This window comes from Macaca mulatta, chromosome 12, assembly GCF_049350105.2.
Source record: "Macaca mulatta isolate MMU2019108-1 chromosome 12, T2T-MMU8v2.0, whole genome shotgun sequence".
Classification (NCBI taxonomy): domain Eukaryota; kingdom Metazoa; phylum Chordata; class Mammalia; order Primates; family Cercopithecidae; genus Macaca; species Macaca mulatta.
The window spans coordinates 8,688,729-8,713,482 of NC_133417.1; the positions used below are offsets into that span (position 1 = coordinate 8,688,729).

General features: G+C 47.7%; 1 protein-coding gene across 1 annotated transcript in view; it reads right to left on the bottom strand.

Moving 5' to 3' along the window:
- Positions 1-2,468: 2,468 nt before the first annotated feature.
- The window catches only part of LOC106992529 (uncharacterized), a 59,906-nt gene continuing 37,620 nt past the window's right edge, over positions 2,469-24,754 (bottom strand). Inside the window, exons 5-8 of the mRNA XM_077956733.1 lie at positions 7,956-8,098; positions 4,056-4,291; positions 3,573-3,887; positions 2,469-3,431 (exon numbers count right to left, since the gene is read on the bottom strand). Of these exons, the coding sequence (XP_077812859.1) occupies positions 3,763-3,887; positions 4,056-4,291; positions 7,956-8,098 (504 nt within the window). The 3' untranslated portion in view covers positions 2,469-3,431; positions 3,573-3,762. The remainder of the gene's footprint in view (positions 3,432-3,572; positions 3,888-4,055; positions 4,292-7,955; positions 8,099-24,754) is intronic.

The following is a 24,754-nucleotide window of genomic DNA, read 5'->3' on the forward strand; positions in this document are numbered from 1 at the left end:
CAACTCACTTCTCATTCTTCTTATTCCCTCAGCAGCTTGACACAAGTCCTTCCCCGTCCATCACAATTTTATTCACTCTTCCTTTTTCGAGCATTCTTGCCTCTGACCTTCCTTACACAGCCCCGGAATAATGAGCTGCTGCAGGGGCGGAGCACCGGAGTGTGACTAGCAGAACCTCCTCACATCCTGAACATCTGGGCCTGCCACACTCTGAGGAGTTAATGAAATATGCAGAGGCCGCATGCTACAAATTGGGATTCAGAGGTCCCACCCTCCCTTTCCTTTCAACTTCCTTTTTGAGAATTTAGTTCTCTAACATCAATTTCTGTTTGTGATAAATATTTAAGCACTTTGCCTGCCAGGCTTATAGCTCAAGGATGCTCTAAGCCAGCAGGCCCCAGAGCCTTTGGCCACCCCACGTGGCCATCCTGGGCCCCACCCAGGGAAGACTTCTCCAGGTTGGCTAAGCTAGGTGGCTTCTAATGTCCTCTATTCCCACAGCTGCTGTAAAGGACTCCTCCCTTTGGTCTGTCCTCCATGTCTAATCAAGGACCACACCGCAGCCCTGAGTGCCTCCCAAGTAGCTCTCCACCCCTCTGGTTACTCCCTCCCCATTGCTGAGCCACTGTTCACTTTGCTAAGCTGGCTGCCCCGTCTCCTTCTCAGTTTCCATGCCTCCAGCCAACCTCCCTGCAATCCACGCTCCTTCAGGTGTCAAATCCAAATCTGACCATATCACTCCCCAGCTTGAAGCTCCTCTACAGCCCCCCTCTGCAAGAGAAAGTTTAAACTCATTAACACACTACCCAGGCCCCTGTGTGACATGTCTCATCTCCCAACTCCACGCTGCCCTACCTCGTTGCCCAACATTGCTGACACACACACAGGTTGCACTTCTGGGCCTTGTTCTGCCTCCTCTCCTGGGCTTGCACCACTGCTGCCAGTGCTCTGGGCTGGCCAGGGTCAGTGCCTCCAGGAGACCTCCTTGACCTGCTTCCACTGGAGATCCCTGAGGCTAGACTGAGGCCTGCCACTGCATCTTCTAGCGTAGCCTCCCCTGAATAGCACAACCCCGGCTCCATCTCCCTCACTGACTAGGCTCACCGAGGGCCCAGTGGCAGGTCATTAAGTGGTTGCCGAAGGAACCAGAGCAGGAGCACCATAGCAGCAGGCTGCAAGGCTGGAGAAGACATCCTAGGAGCCGAGCCCAGATGAGCCTGGTCTGGAGCCCAGTTTCACTCCCTCCCTGCCTCCTGATTCCTCAGGGCTGCTCAGGGCTCCCGGCCTGGGCCCACTCTACCCCAGACTTTCTCTCTACCCTTTGTAGAAGAAACGCATCCGGGATGCTTTGAATCCCCAGAAGTCTGCTCTGGGCATCACAAGGCTATAGGAGCAGAGCCCATGGCTTGCGGCTGATCATAGAAGGACATTTAACCACTGGCACAGGAAGGGCCTGCCTGCCTGCATCACCCAGTGGCTGCCCCGTCCAGAGGGATTCCGGTCAGGACTGTCTGACTCTGGACCAGGGAGCTAAAAGGCCCCTCGTCACAGCCGCACAATCCCGGTGCAGCCCATACAAAACCCAGGCCATCAAGCTTGGAGAACAGGGCTGCATTTGTCCCAAGAACAGAGCAGGGTGAAAAGGTGACAGCCCCTCTTAGAGAAGGCCATCCCGGCCACACTCACTTTGTCGGGGTGTGGGACGTCCCACCACCCAGCGGTGCCCCGCCATCAGGAGGGTCCCTAGTGAGCCTGCCCATAGGTCACCAAGGAGGTGGAGCCTGCCGGGCCCTTCCTGGGCAAGTACCCGTACTGCAAACCCTCCAGACTCTTCCTGCCAGGCTAGGTCCGCAGAGGCTCAGGCCTCAGAGCTCTCCACCCTCATTTCCTCCTCTCTGAGACAGGGCAGCCTGCAAGTGCGGCTGAGTGATGGGAAGGAAGTGGCTGCCGGAAAGGTCAGATGCCTACATGCCCTGACATGCCCTCCTGAAAAGCAGCTGCAGCTCTGCTCCACCATCAGTAGGGAAAGGAAGGCGGCCCAGCTCCCAGGAGGGCAGTGCGGGCTTGAACCCCAGCCCCCCAGCATGCCAACGGCTGAGGGAGGAGTCCCCTAACACCAGCTGCTCCCTGGTCCTCTGAAGGTCGAAGGTGGGGAAGACCAACCGGCCTCACAGGGCATGAGACAGAGATGCCAGCCCTTTGCACTCTTACTTTCCTGACAGCCATGCTGGGAAGGTCAGATGAGGCCAGAGAAGGGCCTGCAGGAAGCTGATTTTGCACATCCCACCCTGCCTCTGCTGAATTCAGGAGCGGAGACCTCTGGGATACTTATGACCCAGAGCACTTGGCTCAGGGATCCAAAAGAGAAATCCCACAGGGCAGTGACACCTGGGGACAGAGGTGTGCTGGTCCCGCTGTCCCATCCACTTTGGAGATCTGTCCATCCACATTACTATTACTGAGGGAGGTGTGTCATTATCCCATTTAATAGATAAGAATATTGAGGCCAAGGACCCCGAGCCCATGCTTGAATCTAAAAGGTGCGTGGCGGGTGGTAAGAAGCTAGGGTTGCCATTACTCGCTGTGTACGGCTGGGCCGTGGAGCTCCCACGGTCTGGACTGCATGGCTGCCATCGTAGGTGACCTCACAGGTGCCACCGAGCGCACACCACCACCCACGGGGTCTCTGCCTGGAGCTCTGGCTGTGTCGCTACATCAACATGTTCAGCAGAGCTCCATGCTGGGGACCCTGTAGGCACTGAGGATATAGCTGTTGACAAAACAAACAAAACACTGCTCACATATTCACCGTGCAGCGGGGTAGACTCAAAATGCAAATGAACCAGGAAATATAAGCCAGGCCAGCTACGAACAAGTGCAATGGAGAAAAACAATCAGGAAAAGGCAAAAAGGAGGGCTGGGGACCATGAGCACAGGTGGGACCTGACGTGACTCGGGTGTAGCAGGTGTAATCTGACAGGAGGGAGGCCCCAAGGTCATCCAGGCGAGAAGCTGGACGCTTGGCCCATGGGTGAGTGGGGAAGGCAGGAGGGAGCAGAGGCCCAGTCCTGGCTGTATATGCTGATGGGGAGTGAGGGGAGAGGAAGGCCAAAAGGCTCCGGGCTTTGGACCTGAGCCCTTGGAAGAACGAGATGGCTTCACTGAGAGGAGATTCCTGGGACCCACCGCCAACACCCAAGATCCTGTTTTCTTCCTTCTGGAAACCTGGAGGGGCCGTCAGGTCCTACGGTCATCCGTGGGGGTCCCATGGGGCATGCCGAGAGCCCCTGGCAGAACGCAGGGCCAGGCCCTGTTGGCAGCCCGGAGTCCACCACAGCCTCCCTGTGGGACTTGGCCATGACACATCTTCTCAGTGTGTGGCTTTTGGAGCTCCTCCTGGGCCTTGGAGCCACTGACACCAGGTTTGTGTGCTGGGGGGACACAAATGGGAGAGCTGCTTCATCTTTCTGAGCTGCCGCGGTGGGATGAGCTCCACGAGACCCTCACCGCCGACCATTCCAGGGCCAGGGATCCTGGCTTCCGCCAGCCCCAGGTCCCACACCTTGTCTTACCTGAGAGGGGGCCTGAGGAGGACAGGTACCAGCCACAGCTGACCGAGTGCACGAAGACCAATGGCCTGCCTGGAAGGGGCCACCGACGGGCAGGGTCCACCAGGGACAGGGTCCACCCAGGGACCGGGTCATTGGGCTTCAGGTCACACAGTAAGATGGAGAGGGCGCTGAGTTCACATCACACTCAATCTCAGCAAATGCTTATCTCTACTGAAAATTCCACAAGAGCATTCGTGTTCTGCCCTTTCCATAATCGGCTCAGTGTTTTGCAGCCACGGCTGAGGCGGTGAAATGCTCTGGTGATTAGCTGCATGACTGGGGTAAAAGGTGAATGACCTGTGTCTCACATCCCATAAAGCCATCGCAGTCAGGGAAAGTATAAGCCGTAGCCCACAGCTGCTCGGGTGCCCAGGACACCTTAAAGGCAGAAGCGTCGCCAGCCCTGGGTGACCACTGGACTCTGTCCACAAAGTTTCCATTTACCTCCCATGCAGCTGTTCCTGGGGCTGGGTTGCTGGAGTAGAAACGAAAGGAAGGCAGCCACCGTCACAGCCAGATGTGCGGTCCTCCAGCCATGCGCTGATCGGCCGGACGTGGGCCAGGCCTGACTACAGGAGTCTGGCTCTGCGGCTGGGATTGCTCCTGCTGCTGGGGCCTTCTTCTCCAGAATCTGCCCTTCCCCCTGAGCCTGCAGAGGGCTCAGAAATCCCAGCCTGTCTCTGTAGAGTAGGAGAAGCACAAACACAGGCCACGGAGCCAGTTAGGCCAGCTTCATTTTCAGGGCTTGAATCTGGGTGGGTTTTCCCTGAAAGCTAGTGTCCACTTCTCCAGTTTCCAAGCCAACCCCAATCCCTCTGCTCTGGGCACCTGGCGCCTTCAATTCCTGAGCCTTTCTGGGTTTTGTATCAATTCATAGATCTTAGCTTTCAGCTTTCTCAGGTTTGCAAAGTCCTTTACTATTTATCTTCCACTTTCAGGTTTTCAAAATTTTCTGAACTTTTTTTAACTTACATTTTAGGTTCAGGGGTACATGTGCGGGTTGGTTATTGGGTAAATGGTGTATCGTGGGGGGTTGCTGTACAGATTATTTCATCACCCAAGTAATAAACGTAGTATTCAATAGGTGGCTTTTCAATTCTCACCCTCCCACCATTCTCCACCCAAGAAGCAGGCCCCAGTGTACACTGGCCTCCTCTTTGTGTCTGTATCTACTCAGTGTGAATGTTTAGCTCCGACTTATAAATGAGAACATGCAGTGTTTGGTGTTCTGGTCCTGCATTAGTTCACTTAGGACAATGGCCTCCAAATTCATCCTTTCCACCAAGGACAAGATCTTGTTCTTTTTCATGGCTGTGTAGTATTCCATCGTGTATATGTACTACATTTTCTTTATCCAGTCTACACTTGAGGGGGATTTAGGTTGATTTCACGTCTTTGCTATTGTGAATAGTGCTGCAATGAACGTATACCTCCATGTGTCTTTATGGTAGAATGATTTCTATTCCTTTGGGTATATTCTTGTGTCTAATATGTGTCCTCCCTGCTCTTTTTGTGCTTCTGAGTTTATACCCTTTTAACTCCTGCACTGTTACTTAAATGACATTTTGACAGGAGACAGGACGTGCCTATGTTCAATTCTCCGTGTGTGGAAAGAATCCTCATCCTGCCTTTTGTTAAAGGTTTCCCCAAAGATTTTTCACTGTTGTGTTGATCCATTCATCCATTCACTGCACAGGTATTATGTGTGCACTGTGGGCCCGGCCTCGTGACACGTACAAGGGCAAATTGGGGGTAGACCAGATACAACCAGACCCAGCCTAGGAGGTAGAGTGGACAGGGACAGGTGGCTTAAAGGAAGGCAGAGGGACAGAGAGCTGCAGAGGGCACCATGCAGCACAGGGCCTGCCCCTAGCTCCACCGACTACCTAAGCCAGGCAGGAAGGGTCTGCACAACCCACTCTTCCGGGTCGGGAAACTAAGGGCGGCAGTGGCCGAGCCAGGTCCTGGCCCTGTTCTCTGGCTTCTGGCCCCTCTCTTGTTATCTCTGAGTACCCCTCATCCCCTCGCTCCCCCGGGTCCCCACACCCCCATCTCCTCCATCACTCCACTTTTCCTTCTTCCCCCAGAGCTCCCAGTGGATTCTCGTCTTGTCGACACAGCAGCAGATGCCTGTTCCTCTGAGAATCAGGGGCTTGGGCCAGACCGTCTTGTCAGCCAGGGCCCTGCTCTGTGGGGCTGCATCCCGGGGACTCCTGGGAGGCCCCCAAGCCTGCATGCCCCCCTCACCCGCCGGGGAGGCCCCAGAGGCAGGTGCTGTGAGCACAGTGCCCAGTGTCATGGAAGTGAGCCCTTGCCCACCCACCAGCAATATGGGTTCTGGTTTCTAACAGGGAATGGCACTGGCTTCAGGTCACCCTTGACTTTCATCCCAGCCTCCTCCACTGCACTCTGCCCTGCCTCACCCTTCTAAATCCATGGCTTGCCCTTCTCCCTCCTCACTCCCACGTTCTCTAAAACCAGCAGAATGCTACTCCCTCTTCCTCTGGAAGGGAAAAACGTATCATCTGTAGGCGAGAAAGCCAGTTCCTCCAGACAGCGCAGGCAAAGTGCCTGGGCTGCCTGTCAAATCTGATTTCAAAAGACAATTCTATTTTGAGCAAAAGAATAATGAAGAGATATCCCCAGCTGTCCTGGAAAGAACTCTCTTCTCTCCTCCCACCAGCCTGCGTGGCCTGGCCCACCAGCATCTCTGCAGCCACATCCAGCATCCGCTGTGGCCACAGGTCCCTGTACCTCTCCCTGTCGTGCCCCCACTCCCCAAGCACTCACGGGGCAGCCCCCGCCTGGAATGGCTTCTCCCCTCCTTTTCCCATCTGAAGCATATCTGACTTCCAGGGACTATTAAGCCACCTCCCCTTGGTGCCCTCGCAGAGCCCCTACCCCTCCCACTCATCTCTCCATCGCAAATGAGGATGGCTGGCCACAGCCCACAGGCTCCAGCATGTCTGGCACGTGCAGTGCAGGGGCTTGCCCGCTCAGAGATGGCACATCCGAGATGCTCAGCACCTACGGAATGGATGAGCCAGAGAATGGACCACCTCGTGCCAGGCCCCAGCAACAGGGGAGGAAGGCAGGATTTCCTGCTGGTAGGTAATTGAGGATGGAGGTGACAAAGCTAGTGGTGGGTGACACTGGCATCCACGCTTTGTTGCAACCAGGTTGCAGCTTTCCAGGAATCCCTGAGGAGCAGGGAGGACTCGGCATCACTGCCGCGTGGCAGGAGCTGCGATGCAGGAACACCACCAACCAGCCACGGAGCCCAAGCCCCAGCTTGTGCCTCTGAGCCTGCACCTGCCAGAGAAAGGGATTCCTTCCATCCGATGCATGCGGTGGAACCCAGGCAGGAGGCCCTTTCCTGAAGGCTGAGGAGTCTGTGTGTGACACCCTCCAGGACATTCTCCTGTGAGGAAGCCCAGGACTGCCCCCTGTCCTCCCAATCCTCCATCCATGCCCAGCAGCACTGATGAGACAGCCCCAGAAACTCTTCCCTTCCTGGCATTGCCACTGTCTGCTCACCCTTCTCCCAGAGCCCATCTTGAGCATCCCTGTGCGGGGATTACATACCAGAAAAGGCTCCCATGCATCAGGGAGAGACCATGGGGTAACCAGGGAGGCTCGAGCCAGGGAGAGGTAGGATCCAGGTCAGTGAGGGCCCGAGGCCCCACTACATTCCCAGGCCCTCTCTGCTGTATTTTCCCCAGTACACTCACCACCTTCTGATACCAACACAACGAGGACGTGGAGTTTTCCTACCATCCTATCTGCCTCTAACTCCTCTAACAGCGCTCAGCTCCCTGAGGGCTGGGAGTTTTGTCTGTTTTGGTCACTGCTCCATCCCCAGGGCCTAGAACACTGTGGCTACTCAGATAAACAGCCCCTCTGTAAAGAGGGATGGGTGGAAGTGTGGATGCTTGCCTGGCCTGGTGGGAGCCAGGCGGGCCAAGGCAAGGACTCTGCTTATTGCATGGCACCCCAACTTTTTACTAGGTCTCAGTCAGCTCACGAAACACCACAGCCTGGGCGGCTTAAACAGCGGAGGTTGTTTGCGCACAGTTCTGGAGGCTGGAAGCCCACCGTCAAGATGCTGGTAGATCCGGCTCCTAGTGAGGGTCCTCTTTCCAGCTTTCAGACAGCTGACTTCTTGTTGTGGCCCCACGTGGTAGAGAGAGGGAGCAAGAGGGAGAGAGAGAGCAAGAGATGCTCTCACTCACGCCTCTTCTCATGAGGACACTAATCTCATTCATGAGGACTCCACCCTCATGACCTAATTACCTCCCACGGACCCCACCTGCAAAGACCGTTGCACTGAGGATTAAGACTTACACATTTTGGGGGGACGCACAGGCAGTCCATAACACCAGGCTTTCGAAAGGGTATGCTTGAGTCACATTCCGGACGAGCCCCAAATGATGCTGAGAATTCCTCATCAGTTGTGCGTAGCGTCTCCGTAAGGGCAGAACTCGCCACTGTGTAAGAGCAAGCACCGCATTGAGGACCAGGAGAGACAAGCCTGAAATCCAGCCTCACCCCACCAGCCCAGAACCCCAGTCAAGCCACTTTCCCTCCCCAGGCTGTGCCCACTCACCCCTCCTCCAGCCCAGCAGGGAGCTGGGGCTGCTCCATCCCTTGACTCCCTCGCGATCTTTGCTGCTCTGAGGAGCTGTGACTCCATAACCGTGCTGGGGAGGCAGACCCACCACTGGAGGAAGTGTGTTCCCTGAACATGGTGAAATGCTGCCCCAAATACTGACTATAGGATGTTGCTCCTCTATCTACCCAGTGTGCATCCACCAAGGGATTTCAGTGTATTTCAGGGGAAAAAAAAAACAAAAAACAGATTTCCCATTGTTTGTGGCTTACTTATTTCAGCCAAAAGAAATTATATAAAATAGGAGAAAGGGGGTAGCTTCCAGTGAGGATGGGGAATGTTTCGAGAAAGGGCCATATACACAGACTGACGCCAAATGCAGAAGGAGCCCGGAAACCGAAGTACAGACAGGCAAATCCAGTTTGCCGGGAGAGGAGGATTTACTGGGGAACTTATGGACAGAAGCGTGGTCTTGGGCAGCCGCAACACAGGTGGATCTCCACGCTGTCACCACCCCCCAGGCCTCGGCTTCTGTAGTAAAGGAAAAGGGCTTACAGGCACTATCACGGTGACCTTCCAGGAAAAGACAAGAATGCTGTGTACGTCATAGCCAGTAACTTCCATGATAACATTAAGGTCGTTTGGGCCTAAGGGCAGCGTTTACGGTAAGTACACATGCACTAATACAAGGAACGATAGGTAAACTGGAAATCTTAGAGGCGTTCTCAGAATTAGAGTTCATCAGAAGTCAACATGGCAGATCCGCTCCTGAGACAGAGTCACTTTAGCCTCCACCTAGCAGAAGGGAGAAGAGGGCTGTCAACACCTACTAAATGTCCCTGCACTTCACATATCTCATTTAATGCTTACTAAGTAGGGGCTGAGAGGAAAGAGAAGCTTGATTTACAGGGCTGGATTCAAGAAAGCCACTTCTGTCTTATTCAAAATTCAGTGTGCTTTTCATTCTCTTCTTCAACAGATATAAATATGAGGCACTGTGTGTGTGTGTGCCAGAAGTGAGCAGTTAAATGTATTTACAGTTTGCAAATATAACATTTACCAAAGCGATACTTTTTATTCGTGTGTGGTGAAACCACTAGTTGAAATTTTTAACGACTCATTGACAAATTAATTGCACTAAAGGTAAAAGAAAATTTGAAATCTCAGTGGAAGAATGATGTTCTGACTTCCAAGGAACGAACTAAGAGTTTAAAGGGCTTTTGAAGCTGAGCGTATATTTCTGCTGAGACAAACTGAAGAGAACGAGAGCTTGAATTTCTCAGGAAGCTCCCCTCAGTGGTGTGTATGCTTAAAACCAGGCTTTAAAATGGGCAGAACAGGGACCTCTGTTAATGCCAAGATTAGGTAATAAGGACTGCTTTACCCTTTCTCCCGAAACGAAACAACAATAAAAACTGTGCCGGGTGCGGTGGCTCATGCCTGTAATCCCAGCACTTTGGGAGGCCGAGACAGGTGGATCACCTGAGGTCAGGAGTTCGACACTAGCCTGGCCAACATGGCGAAACCCCGACTCTACTAAAAATACAAAAATTAGCCGGGTGTGATGACAGGCACCTGTAATCCCAGCCACTCAGGGGGCTGAGGCAGGAGAATCTCTTGAACCCGGGAGGAGGAGGTTACAGTGAGCCAAGATCACGCCACTGCACTCCAGTCTGGGCGACAAGAGTGAAACTCCATCTCAAATAAATAAATAAATAAAGCTGAACAAATAAATGAAACAAAGACTTGGAAGACGCCATACTTAAGGCAACTAGTACAGTCTGGACATCTGTACCCTCCAAATCTCATGTTAAAATGTGATGCCCAATGTTGGAGCGGGGGCTGAGTGGGAGACGTGCGGCTTGTGGAGGCTGGTCCCTCATAAACAGCCTGGTGCTGCCCTAGCAGCAAACTAATGAGTTCTCATTCCATTAGTTTCCAAGAGAGCTGGTTGCTAGAAAGAGCCTGGCACCTCCTTCCCCACGTTTTTGTCTTCCTTCTTTTCTCTCCATGTGACACCTGCTCCACCATGAGTGGAAACGGCTTGAGGTCCTCACCAGAAGCAGATGCTGGCTCCATGCTTCTTGTATAGCCTGCAGAACTGTCAGCCAAGTAAACCTCTTTTCGTTATAAATACCAGCCTCAGGTATTGCTTTAAAGCAACAGAAAGAGACTAAAACAGCAACAAAGGATCACGATCACTGAAAGATGGGAGAAATGAGGTGAGCCCTCAAATTGCCCCAGTTTGTTATCCTGAGGATTTCCAGGCCAAAACCCACGGACAGTACGTTCAGGAGGAGCCTGGCAGACTCCCTGTTGCAGAGATGAGCTGAGAGCCCAAGACATCTAAGGCCTCCAGAGTCCACAGAACAGAGTGCTGAGAGGGAGAGAGCTGCTTAGGAAGAAAACTCCTCAGAGAGGATCCGCTGCAAGTCTTCAGCTGAGACCTGATCAGCGCACACTTCAGAGTAAACCACGAGAGGCCAGGGACAGTAACACTCCGAAGAATCAGAGGTAACCGTTCCCATCAACAAGGTAACAAGGCTGGGAATAGTGCCTGGGCCCACCAACCCTCCTGAAAACCACAAGATTCGTGGGGCCTTAGTCATGGGAAACACCGGGCTTAAAATGATCAATGCTCCTAACAAATCTCAAAGTCAAGGCCCAAAAGGATCAAACTGTTTCCAAGTACTTAACTGTGTCCCCAAACAAAGCTCAAGACTATGTGTAGGAGTACAAAAATATCCAGCACCTAACAATGTAAAACTCACAAAAATCAGCGGGTATGCACAGAAACAAGAAAATAGAAGTGACAATGAGTAGTTCAACCAGTCACTCAAAACTGGCCCACAACTGACACAGCTGTTAGAATTAACAGGTAAGGACATACAAACCAGAGCCAGAACTAGGATGAGGCATGAGAAGCACAAGGGCACAACATTTTAAGAGGCACAGACTCTCAGGCTTGTGCAAATACAGACCATAAGTCAAAAGTGTACAGTCATGGACAGCATGAGAATGTCCCGGTCAATGATAGACCATATATATGATGGGGTCTCATAAGATTATAATGGAGCTGGGAAATTCCTATCACCTACTGATGTCTTAATAATCCCAAAGCCTAGCCTGCGTAGATCTAGGCCAATGTGTGTGTTTGTGTCTTCGCTTTTAACAAAACAGTTTCAAAAGCAAAAAAAAAAAAAAAAAAGAAAGAAAAGAAAAAAGACAATAGCTTATAGAATAAGGATATAAAGAAAAAGATATTTTTATACAGCTGTATGATGCATTTGTGTTTTAAGTAAATACATTATACATTACAAAAGTGTTAAATTAACTTTAAAATTTAATATTAAAATTAAAAAGTTTATACAGGAAAAAAGTTACAGTAAGCTAAAGTTAGTTTATTATTGGAAAAAGAAAAAACATTTTTATAAATGTAGTATAGCCTAAGTGTAGAGTGTTTATAAAGCCTACAGTAGCGTAGAGTAATGTCCCAGGCCTTCACATTCACTCAGCACTCACTCACTGACACACCCAGCACAACTTGTAGCTCTGGAAGCTCCGTCCATGGTCAGTCCCCTATACAGATGTATCATTTTTTATCCTTACAGTATTTTAACTGTACCTTATCTATGTTTACACCTGTTTAGATAAATGCTCACCGTTGTATTACAATTGCCTATGGTATTCAGTATAGTAACCTGCTGTACAGATTTGTGGCCTGGGAGCAATAGGCTCTACCATATAGCCTAGGGGTAGGTGTGTAGTAGATTCTCTCACCTATGTTTGTGTAAGTACACTCTATGATGTTCACACAATGATAAAATCGCCTAATGATGCATTTCTCAGAACATCTCTCTGTTGCTAAGTGATGTATGACTGTACACTATAAAACTTAAAGCAACCACAAAAATAACAAAACAAAGCCAAAATAGTAGACAACAAAATTACTTTTTAGAATATTTAATATATCCCAAAGAAGGCAGAGAAAGAGGTAAAAGAGACCAAGAATGGATGGGACCAACATAAAACAGATTTAAACTTAACAATGTCAATAATCACATGATATATAAACGGCTTAAATACCCCCAATTAAATGGCAGATATTGTCAGATTGAATAAAAAATCAATACCTAACAATATGCTGCCTATAAGAGATATGCTTTAAGTAAAGACACAAATAAGTTAAAAGGACAGAAAAAAAGATATGCCATGCTACAGACACTAAGAAAAAGAAATCTGGAGTGACTATATTAGTATCAGATAAAATAGGTCTCAGGGCAAAAATATCTACATTACTATGGGCTAGAAAGTTTATCTTATAATAATACAGTGGTAATCTCATCACAAAAACATAAAAGTCATACCCATTTTTGCCTTCATAGCAGAGTTCCAAAGTTACATAAATGAAAAACTGATAGAACTGCAAGGAGCAATAGATAAACCTACAGTTATAGTTAGACATTACAACACTCCTTTCTCAATAACTGATCAATTAAGCAGAACGAAAATTAGTAAAAACGTTGATGATTTGAACCACGCTGTCAACCAAGCTGACCCAAACGCTACTAACAGGATGCTCCATGCAAGAAAAGCAGAATACACCACATTCCACTCAAGCACACTCCAAACATTTCCTATACATATTCTTCTCAACCACACTCCGAACATTCCCTGCACACATTCCTCTCACGCACACTCCCAACATTTCCCGGATACGTTCCTCTCAAGCACATTCGGAACATTCCCTGTACACGTTCTTCTCAAACGCACTCAGATCGCTTCCTGTACACGTTCTTCTCAAACGCACTCAGATCGTTTCCTGTACACGTTCTTCTCAAGCACACTCCGAACGTTTCCTGTACACGTTCTTCTCAAACGCACTCAGATCGCTTCCTGTACACGTTCTTCTCAAACGCACTCAGATCGTTCCCTGTACACGTTCTTCTCAAGCACACTCCGAACGTTTCCTGTACACGTTCTTCTCAAACGCACTCAGATCATTTCCTGTACACGTTCTTCTCAAGCACACTCCGAACATTTCCTGTACACGTTCTTCTCAAACGCACTCAGATCATTCCCTGTACACGTTCTTCTCAAACGCACTCAGATCATTTCCTGTACACGTTCTTCTCAAACGCACTCAGATCATTCCCTGTACACGTTCTTCTCAAGCACACTCCGAACATTTCCTGTACACGTTCTTCTCAAGCACACTCCGAACATTTCCTGTACACGTTCTTCTCAAACGCACTCAGATCATTCCCTGTACACGTTCTTCTCAAACGCACTCAGATCATTTCCTGTACACGTTCTTCTCAAACGCACTCAGATCATTCCCTGTACACGTTCTTCTCAAACGCACTCAGATCATTTCCTGTACACGTTCTTCTCAAGCACACTCCGAACATTTCCTGTACACGTTCTTCTCAAACGCACTCAGATCATTCCCTGTACACGTTCTTCTCAAACGCACTCAGATCATTCCCTGTACACGTTCTTCTCAAGCACACTCCCAACATTTCCTGTACACGTTCTTCTCAAACGCACTCAGATCATTCCCTGTACACGTTCTTCTCAAACGCACTCAGATCGTTCCCTGTACACCTTCTTCTCAAACGCACTCAGATCATTCCCTGTACACGTTCTTCTCAAGCGCACTCTGAACATTTCCTGTACACGTTCTTCTCAAACGCACTCAGATCATTCCCTGTACACGTTCTTCTCAAACGCACTCAGATCATTCCCTGTACACGTTCTTCTCAAACGCACTCAGATCATTCCCTGTACACGTTCTTCTCAAACGCACTCAGATCATTCCCTGTACACGTTCTTCTCAAGCACGCTCCGAACATTTCCTGTACACGTTCTTCTCAAGCACGCTCCGAACATTCCCTGTACACGTTCTTCTCAAACGCACTCAGATCATTCCCTGTACACGTTCTTCTCAAACGCACTCAGATCATTCCCTGTATACGTTCTTCTCAAACGCACTCAGATCATTTCCTGTACACGTTCTTCTCAAACGCACTCAGATCATTCCCTGTACACGTTCTTCTCAAAGGCACTCAGATCATTTCCTGTACACGTTCTTCTCAAGCACACTCCGAACATTTCCTGTACACGTTCTTCTGAAGCATACTCAGAACATTTACTCAGATAAACCGTGTTCTGGACCAGAAAACACATACACATCTGTATCAGTTTAAGAAGTTTCAAGGAATACAGTCTGTTCTCTGACCACAAATAAATCATGTTAGAAATCAAAAGCAGAAAGACATCTGAAATTATTTCAAATATCTGAAAACTAAGCAACACAATTCTAAATAACATAAAACAAAGAATAAGTCAAAAGTTAAATTAGAAATTTTCAACTGATGAAAATAAAAACAATATATCAAAATTTATGGAATGCCACTTAAGAAGTACTGACAGAAAATTCGTAGCACTTTATAAACACCCATACCAGAAAATAAGAAGAGTCTTAAATCAATGATTAGCACCTTGAGAAATTAGAACACAAAAGAAAATTAAGCCCAAAGTAAGTAGAAAAAAGGAAATAAGAGAAATACAGAAAACTATATATATATATATAAATTAACAAAACCAAAATTCAGTTCTGTGGAAAGACTAATAATATTATCAAACACATAGCAGGAAGAGAGAAAGTCACAAATTACCAAAATCACGAATGGGAGAAGGGACATTATTCATAAATTAAAATGATAATAAAGGAATATTATTGTACTGTGTTAAATAAAATTCCAAAAAATTGTGTGTATCTGGAACCTGTGAGTATGACATTCTTTGTAAATAGGATCTTTGCAGATGTAATCAAGTTAATACGAGGTTATACTGGAATGGAATGAATCCTAAATCCAATGACTGGTGTCCTTATAAGACAGGAAACTTTGGACACAGAGAGACACACAGGGAAAATGCCACATGAAGATGAAAGCAGAGACTAAAGTACCTAGGAGCCACAGAAGGCTAAGGATTTCCATAAACCACCAGAAACCAGGAGAAAGGTATGGAACAAGTTCTGCTCAGAGCCTCTGGAAGGAACAAACCCTGCCCATACCTTCATTTTGGACTTCTAACCTCCACAAACATGAGATTTCTGTTGTTTTAAGCCACTCAGTTTATGGTAATTTGCTACAGAAACCCTAGGAAAGTGGTATAATTATAAACAAATTTATGACAATACATTTGAAAATTTAAATGAGCTGGACAAATTTATTGAAAGTAACAAAAACTACCTAAACTCACACAAAAAGAAATAACCTATCTATCTCTGTATCTATTAAGAAAACAGAATTATAGTAAAATGTTTTCCACAGAGAAAACTCCAGGCCCAGAAAAATTAACTAATTCTACCAAACATTTAAGGAAGAAATAAGACAAGTTCTACTAAAAAGTTATTCCAGAAAACAAAAGAGGAAAGAATACTTCTTAACTGATTATGTAAAGCCATTATTACCTGATTCCAAAGTCAGGAAAAGGCATTACAAAAAAAAAAAATAAAACTATAGATCAACATCCCTTGTGAACATAGATATAAAAATTCTTAACAAAATTTTAGTAAATCAAATCCAACAATGTATAAAAAGATCAGTACATCATGGCCAAATTTATCTGAGGAATGCAAGATTCATTTAGCATTCCCAGATCAACCAATGTAATCTCCATATTAACAAACTAAAACAGAAGAACTATATTTTCATCTCAATTGATAGAGAAAAAATGTTTGAGACAATCCAGCACCCATTCTTCACAAAGGCACTTAGCAAAGTATAAAAAGAAGGGAGCTTCTTCAACCTGATAAAGGATGTCAAAAAAAAAAAAAAAACCCTACAGAAACATCATACTTAATAGTGACAGACTGAAGATATTCCCCTAAGACCAGGAGCGAGATGTCTGCTCACCACTTCTATTCTACTCAACACTGCACTGAAAGATCTCATCAGTACAATACAATAAGGCAAAAAAAAAAGAAAGAAAGAAAGAAAGAAAGAAAAGAAAAGCATTCAGGTTGGAAAGGAAGAATTAAAATTCTCTATTCACAGATGCCATGATCATCTATGTAGAAAATTCAGTGGAGATTCTTAAAATGCCTCAAACTGATAGGTGAGGGTAGCAAACTTGCAGGTTACAGAGTCCTATTAAAAAAAAAAAAAACATTGTATTTCTGTATGCTAGCAATAAAAATCATACATTAAAATTATTTAAATACCGTGAAAGTAGCATCACAAAATACGAAATTATGTGATAAACCTGATGAAAGATTTGGAAACTACAAAACACTGTTGAGAGAAATAAAAGGAGACATAATCATGTTCTTGGGTGGGAAGACTCAATAGTATTAGGATGTCAGTTCTCCCCAAATTCATCTACAGTTTCAACATAATCCCACTCAAGCAGATTTTTTTGTACATAATAACAAAATGATTATAAAATTCATATGTAAATGCAAAAGACTTAGAATATCTACAACAACTTTGAAAAAAAAAAGGACAAAGAGAACGAACACTCCTGATTTTAAGACTGGCTACAAAGCTCCAGTAATTATATGACAGAGTGGCACTGTCATAAAGACAGTCAAATAAATCAAGGGAACAGAAGGGAGGTGGAGCCCCTCTACAGTAACCTTGCACAGCCCCTCCAAAAGGCTGCAGGCCAGCCCTGAAGCCCTACCTGAGCTCACCTGGGAATGGGCACCTGTGAGCTCTGCCTGCTCCAGGCAGCCTCCACACAGGTGCAGCTCAGACACCTCTGTACCCTCCTCCTGGATGGGCCTCTTCCACCCAGATCATCCCCAGTGGCCAGGGACACCAATCAAACTGCCTCCTTTCCTTATTTTGTCACCTACCCAAGGTCCTGTAGACTTGACTTTCAGTGTCATTGGCCAGCAGTTTGTCCTAAAGTCCTCTGTATTCAGAGGCCAAGAGACTAGCCTGACCCCGGTAAGGCTCCAGGGAGCTGGCCTGGCCTGGCCTGCCAGTCAGTGTTCCTGTGACAGGCACAAGGTGAGCACCCAGCCCATTCCCGCAGAACCCACCTGCTGTAGCGACACACAGGAAGAGGCAGCGAGGGACTGATTGAAAGCCCTGTCCACAGCTCTGTGGCTAGAGGCAGGTCACTGGCCTCACAGAGCCTATGGTGGGAGGGACACAAATGGGTCGACAGGTGCCCACATGGTTGCCAGGAACATTTCAGAGTGCAGGTGTGTGGTGCCCAGGCAGCCAAAAGGCCTCACCTGGCCAAGGTGGACCACAAGGCAGCCCAGAGGAGGTGGCTTCAAAACAAGTCCTGGAGGACAAGCAGGAGTCAGCTCTAACTCTATTTAAGTCCTCTGTGCAGAGTGTTGCTCTCTGGGGTCAATTACAAGGATGAGGATGAAGCAGAGGGGACGGGAGTGTGTGGTGGAGCCAGGTAGTCTGGTTCCAAAGTAAACAGCGTTCCCACCCCAATGCCAGGGAGATGTGGCTGTAAAAGTGGAGACCTGCCCAAAGAAAGCAGCACAGTGGCCTGCAATACTGTCCAGAGACCACTGTCATATACCCACGTCTGCTTGCTGCCCCAGCCTGGCTGCCATGCCCCACTACAGAACTATGCCTTGAACAGTTGGAGTTAGCACCAAGGCTTGCATTAGGGCTTGTGTTAGGGGTGTGTGGTCTAAGGCAGTGCTCCCCTGGTCCTGTCAGGCCAGCTGGGCTTGTGGCTGGCCTGGTAAGGCTTTGGAAGTCCTCAGCCCCTCAACTGCTTGCTTGGACTTTGGGGACACCTAGCCATGTAAAGAGAGGGCTCTGCAGTAAGCCAGCCCTTTAGACTCTGGGTGCAACAGGCTCCCTGGGCAAGATGAGACCATTCCTGTGGTGGAAAGGAAAGGGTCCTGCTGTGATATGTGCCTGTCCTCACTGTCTCAATGGCTCAGACACAAAACCAGATATAACAGAGCCTCTGGCCAAGCAGTAGCAATGAGGGAATGATTAAAAAACAAACGCAGACACCTCAGCTAGGTGCAGTGGTTCATGCCTATAATCCCAGCACTTTGGGAGGCCAAGGTGGGTAGATCACCTGAGGTCAGGAGTTCAAGACCAGCCTGGCCAACATGGCAAAACCCTGTCTCTACCAAAAGTACAAAAATCAGCCAAGTGTGGTGGCGGGCACCTGTAATCCCTGCTGAGGCAGCAGAATCGCTTGAACTCAGGAGGCGGAGGTTACAATGAGCTGAGATCGTGCCACTGTACTCCAGCCTGGGTGACAGAGTGAGATCCTGTCTCAACAACAACAACAAAAAAGCAGGTGCCTTTGCCCAGGCCATGTGGTCTACCTTACTTTATTCACAGCATGTTCCCTGGGCATGGGTGTGAGGATGGGCTGTCTCCAATGGCGTTATTCGGCAGGCACTCTGAAGTGCTTCCCCAAACCCTGTTGTCTATTTTCCTGGACTTGAGTAATGGTGCTATTAGTGGCTTTATTTGATCTTCATTAAATTTGGGAATTGTTCTCACCAACTCAGTTAGAGATAAAATATTGTTTTTCATATTTCCAAAGTTTCTTACAATAATGGTCCAGGGCTGGAGTCTGGGATTTCCTCTCTCATCCTCTCCTGATATTGGGTTTAAATTTTGAGAGAGTGAGTTATTTGTTTGTCTGCCTCAGGCATCGGACATTCTTCACTAACAGCACAAAAGATGAGAAGGCTGCTCTTCCCTAAGACCATGTTATTTGTGGTAATCACTTCTGATATCTTATTGTTTGAATATGGTAGGTTCTTTTGTGTCATATTTTATAGACAGCTTTTGTGATCAATATTTGATATCAATTGGTAGAATTATTGTTTCTCACTTTGCACAAGTGTCTAGCATAGATTATGCTTCCAATATAGATTAAAGAGCAAGTCTGGATTTTTTCTTGCCAAATTATTGCTGGCAATGAGGCATCTGGGACACCCGGATGGGGGTGGAATCCACTCACCCTCTCCCTACACGGCAGCACAAAGAGGCTTGGAACAGGGTGCGCATCTGGTACCGGCTCTTCCTTGAGGCCCTGTGGCTGAAACAGAGAAACTCCCGCCCTGGTCTTGGCCCCATGGACCAAGCACCTGGGAACCAGCATCCACCAGACTATTCTTGCCTGGACCCCATTGCTGAGTCCTAGGGAAAGGAACTGAGTGGAAATAAATTGGTGGGACATGGAATGTGATTGAAAAGGGGCAATTCTTACTCAGTCAGGAGAGAGGCAGTTACAATTCCAGATTTGCAGGGTGGGCAGTTGGGCGATGGGGACCCTGGACTCATACCGATTAAGGAAGAAGACAATGATATCACTTTTGGACGCGTTGGGGCTGGCTTGCTTGCTCGTGGCACATCCCAGCGATGCCAACTAGCACATAAGCTGTCAACCTCAAATAATGAGGTTCAGAAAATATGATTAACTATAGCTTATTTGAACACAAAGCTTGCAGACGGCCACCCGGGAGACCCCAACTTCGAACGAATAAGGTCAGTGTCCCAAAGTGAAGTTAAGGTTTCACTTACCTAAACAGAGGCAGGGAAATCTTAGCAGGAGCAACATTTTCCATACAAAACAAACATACAGGGTGCGGGAATTGATTGGTTACAGACTGCTGCTTGAGGAGGGGCAGTGACTTGAGGGCTACTTGGTCTTGGTCTTTATTATTTACAGGGGAAAAAAGGTAGAAGTTGCAGCCGTGTGACTCGGGCTGCATAGCCACATTCCTCTCAAGGCTCAGAACAATTTAAAAGTCCAACAGCTTTAAGTTTGAATTCTTCAATTTCACAGAGCCAAAGAGGTCAGATATAACAATACAGATTTCAGAGTCATTAGTGCTCATCTGGCTTACTCCCCAGGCAAACATTGATTGAGGGCCATCTGGGCATAGGACAAGAATAGGAACTTCTTGAATAAGAAACCATAGTCGGCCGGGGTCCAGGCGTTGGGGGCAGCTCAGAAGGCAGAGGTTGGAGGGCTGGCAGGCTGGAAGAACTGTGGAGCTCTGGAGAGCGTGGTGGGGGTAGTGAAGGGCCAGCCATGGACAGTGAGGGATGGATTCCTAGGGCTAAGGAGTCCAGCAGTACCACAGCCAACTTTGGGGGAATTGTGGGTCTACAGCTTGGGAGCTGCTGGCAGTGTTAGGAGGTGATCAGGCAAAGGCTTAGTGAATCAGGAGGAGGGGAGACCACCCACGGGTGGGGAGCCTCAGAGGAAGGGAACCTGCAGGTGGCATAGGGGCCGTGCCCATCCCCAGGCAGCACTGTCCTCTGCTCTGTGTGTGCGCTGTCGACAACCAGGAGAAACAGCTCAGGGACAGGGTCCAGCAGGAGCAGGGCAGGTGGGAGGACGGCCACTAGGGCGGGGCCAGAGCTCTGCCCGGGGTCTTCCGGCCACCTGGATCTTCGGGTGACTGTGGAACATGAGGTGATGGAGAGGAGATGGAGGGACTCACTTTACACCTCACTGCCTCCAGCAACTGGAAGCCACACAGCAATTTAAGGAGGGTTATTCTGCCGTGGAGTTTCTCTAGAGTGGAGGGGAGGGAGGGAGAAAGGAAGCAAACTCACTTTGCCCTTCCCCGCCTCCAGCATGCATAGACAAGAGGTTGATTCTCTAGCTGACCGAATGTCTTGCTTTTTATATGATGTTGTCATGTCCAGTTAGCACAGTCTTCATCTGTTATCCAAGATTCCTAAGAGAGATTTATTCCTTTGTTTTTAATAAGTGGTCAAAAAGCCTTCAGGTCATTAGATAATATGAAACTGTTTTCTGGGTGTCTGACTCAGCCTGGCCTGCTGCAACAAAATGCCGTGAGCGGGGTGGCTCATAAACAATAGACTTTTATTTCTCACAGCTGAAGAGACTGGGTGCCAGCATGGCCGGGTTCCGGGAAGAGCCCTCCTCAGAGTTGCAGGCTTTCAACTTCTCACTGTACCCTCACATGGTAGAGAGACAGAAGCGGCGAGGTCTCTGGGGTACCTTGTAAAGCCCTCTACCTCAAGACCCACTCACCTTCCAAAGGCCCCACCTCTTAACACCATCACACTGGGGGTTAGGTTTCAACATAGCAATTTGGGGAGGACACAAATATTCAGACCATAATGCTGGGTCCAGAGTAAGGGAAAATATTTATTAGTATCTCAGGGCAAGACGACATACCTTATTAAGCTAGAAGGTCTTTTTCCCACTTATCCTTAATTGCAAAAACGAACTGACTCCCCACGCGTGTGCTGCCTGTGGGAAGAGACAGGGCCCTGGGGAAGATGCTGCAAAGCCTTGATACTCAGACCAGCAGCGTCAGGTGAGCCGTGCCTGGAGGTAGAGGATCTCAAAACGCAGGATCTCCGGCCCCACCCAGACCTACTGATCCCAGTCTCCATTTTGATGAGACCCTCCAGGAGATGACAGAGCACTTCGTAGTTTAAAAGCTTTGGACCAGACTCTGTGTACATCCCTGAACAGAATGCCTGCAGCTCCAAGGCTTCCAGGAGAAAACTAGTCCGGAAGCGCAAACTTAATCCTCAACAGTTCTCAGTCATAACCCTAATTACCATCAACAGTGTTGATGGCTGTTGATATGCCTGCATTTGGTAATCCTCCCAACCCTAGGAGCTGACTATATTACTATGGTCCCCTGGTCCAGGTGGAAATTCGGAGGCTCCTAGAAGTAAGGGAACTTGTTAAGGTCACCCAGTTTGTAAGAGGCAAACCTGGTCAGCCTGAATCCCCAGATGCCACAGATTTCCGGGAATGTAAAGGTAGTCACGGGGTCCATGATACAGGACAGCTCAGTGACACTCCTGAGCAACGCTGGACCGTGCAGTTAATGGTTTGCTGCAATCATATAATGGAATGATATTCCATATGCAACAACGATGTTTTTAAAACCACCAGTGATACAGAGGAATCCTCATTTTGAAATAGTTCTTGAAAAAATATAACGTAAAAACATATACAATACATACACACATACAGAGACAGAGAAAGAGAGAGAGAGACCAGTCCAGTAACTCAAAATGTCCACACTAACTGAAGATGTGACTCCCGTGTGACTGAATGATTCTACCCCTCTGGGGAGAGGTTCAAGGTTACACTAGAGACATACGCATGAAGAGTCCTCATGTGCACCATTTTAACAGCAAAATATTGGAATAAACTCAAATGTCCAGTACTCACAGAATGGATGAATAAAACATGGAATATTTTCAGTCAGTGAAAGACTATCCAGCATGTTAATAAAAACCAGATCTGGCCAGGCGCGGTGACTCATGCCTGTAATTCTAGCGCTTTGGGAGGCTGAGGCAGGCAGATCACCTGAGGTCTGGAGTTCGAGACCAGCCTGGCTAACATGGCGAAACCCCGTCTCTACTAAAATTACCAAAAATTAGCCGGGTGTAGTGGCAGGCCCCTGTAATCCCAGCTACTCAGGAGGCTGAGACAGGAGAATTGCTGGAACCCGGGAGGCGGAGGTTGCAATGAGCCAAGATCTTGCCACTGCACTCCAGCCTGGGCAACAAGAGTGAAACTCCATCTTAAAAAAACAAACAAACAAACACTAGATCTTTATGAAAGAGATCTTTTTTTTTTTGAGAAATATCAATGGTGCGCACCTGTCATCCCAGCTACTCAGGAGTCTAAGGCAGGAGAATCACTAGAACCCGGGAGGCAAAGGTTGCAGTGAGCCATTATTGTGCCATTGCACTCCAGCCTCGGCAAAAAGAGCAAAACTCCATCTCAAAATATAAAAAAAAAAGAGAGAAGAAATCAAAATCACTGAAAAATCAATGGTGCGCACCATTGATATTTCTCAAAAAAAGAATGTTTAATCAAAAAGGTGTGCTGAATAAAACTTTTAGTATAATATCATTTACATGCATTCTTAGAAGCATAAAAAACAATCTTCCAAATCACTCATTGTTACACCCATATAGACTGAATAGGCTGAAATAGACTGAGAAGATACACATTGAATGACTGGCTGTTGCGACGGGCCTGGGGCAGGAGTGGCGGGCATCCAGGGGGCCTCAAATCTATACTATGTTTTAATTCCTTAGAAAGCAAAAAAGATTTGCGAGAGATGTAATCGATATTAACAGTTGTTAGAACTTCTATGTGGTAGATATACAAGTGCTTGTTATATCTGTAGTTTTCTGCAATTTTAAGATTTCTATATTTGAATTTATATATCCCATTGAAAAGTTTGGAAGAAAGTACATAATGTATTAACGATGTTGTCCTCTGGGTGATTTTGATTTCTTCTCTTTTTTTTTTTTATTTTGAGATGGAGTTTTGCTCTTTGCCAAGGCTGGAATGCAATGGCACAATATTGGCTCACTGCAACCTTTACCTCCCGGGTTCAAGTGATTCTCCTGCCTCAGACTCCTGAGTAGCTGGGATGACAGGTGCTCACCATCACGCCTGGCTGATTTTGTATTTTTAGTAGAGACAGGGTTTCACCATGTTGGCCAGGCTGGTCTCGAATTCCTGACCTCAGGTAATCTGCCTGCCTCGTCCTCCCAAAGTGCAGGGATTACAGGCGTGAGCCACAGCACCAGCCTCTTCTTTAAATTTTTCCGTATTTTCCAAATTTTCTGTTAGAATCTGTAACTTTCATAATCAGTAGATAAATAGATCCACCTCCCAATTTTCCAAGAACAAACGCACTTCCCGTCTCTGGGCTTTTGATACAAAGCAGAGCATACTGTTGAAGCCAAGCATAGTGGAAAATCAACAAATGAACAGTGCTGGTATCTGACAGCACATTTTCTTAAAGAAAACAACTAGAAATTCAGGAGGTGCAAACTGTTGAGATGAAAGAATTTTAGTGCAGCTTCTCTATCCCTATTCGATTCTATCTCATGCCTATTCTGTGGCAAAAGAAAGGCAGGGACTACTTCCTAGACATCTGGGTGCTTCTTGCATGCAGTTCGTTTTTACCTCTGAATGCTAGAACTGGGCCACGCATTAGAGGTTATCTAGTGACACCCATCATTGTACCATCAGGGAAACTGAGGCTGAGAACGACCAACAGGCTTGCAGGAGGTCAGACTGCGGCGGGAAGCTGAGTCTGACTCTTGTTACACTGCTGCACTGAGTGCTGCTCAGCATACCGTGGACAACGGGGGTGAAATCACACTCGCGCCTAAATATGAGAAATAAGATAAATGTCAACCAAGCAATGAATTCACATTCTCTTAAAAAGAAGTAAACGTAAATTGCGTTGCAGGGCAAAACTAACATAGCTCTCTTCATTAGGCCCAGATTCCTATTTCTGTCCTCAAAGTCTAATTGCCTGCTTGAGTAGGAGTCTCCTCCTTTACTGAATTCACTTGGTCCTGGATGATGCATTTGGATTTCAGCAGGTGCAGGTAAATTACACAGCTGCCTTTCCACCAAGCTTTCACTCGCGCCATGCAGGACTTCCAGAAAGTGACCTGCATCAAAGCAGAGGGTCTCACTGAGCGACAGTCAGGGAAGGAGGACCCTTCACCACTTCTGCTCATTCCACGCAGGA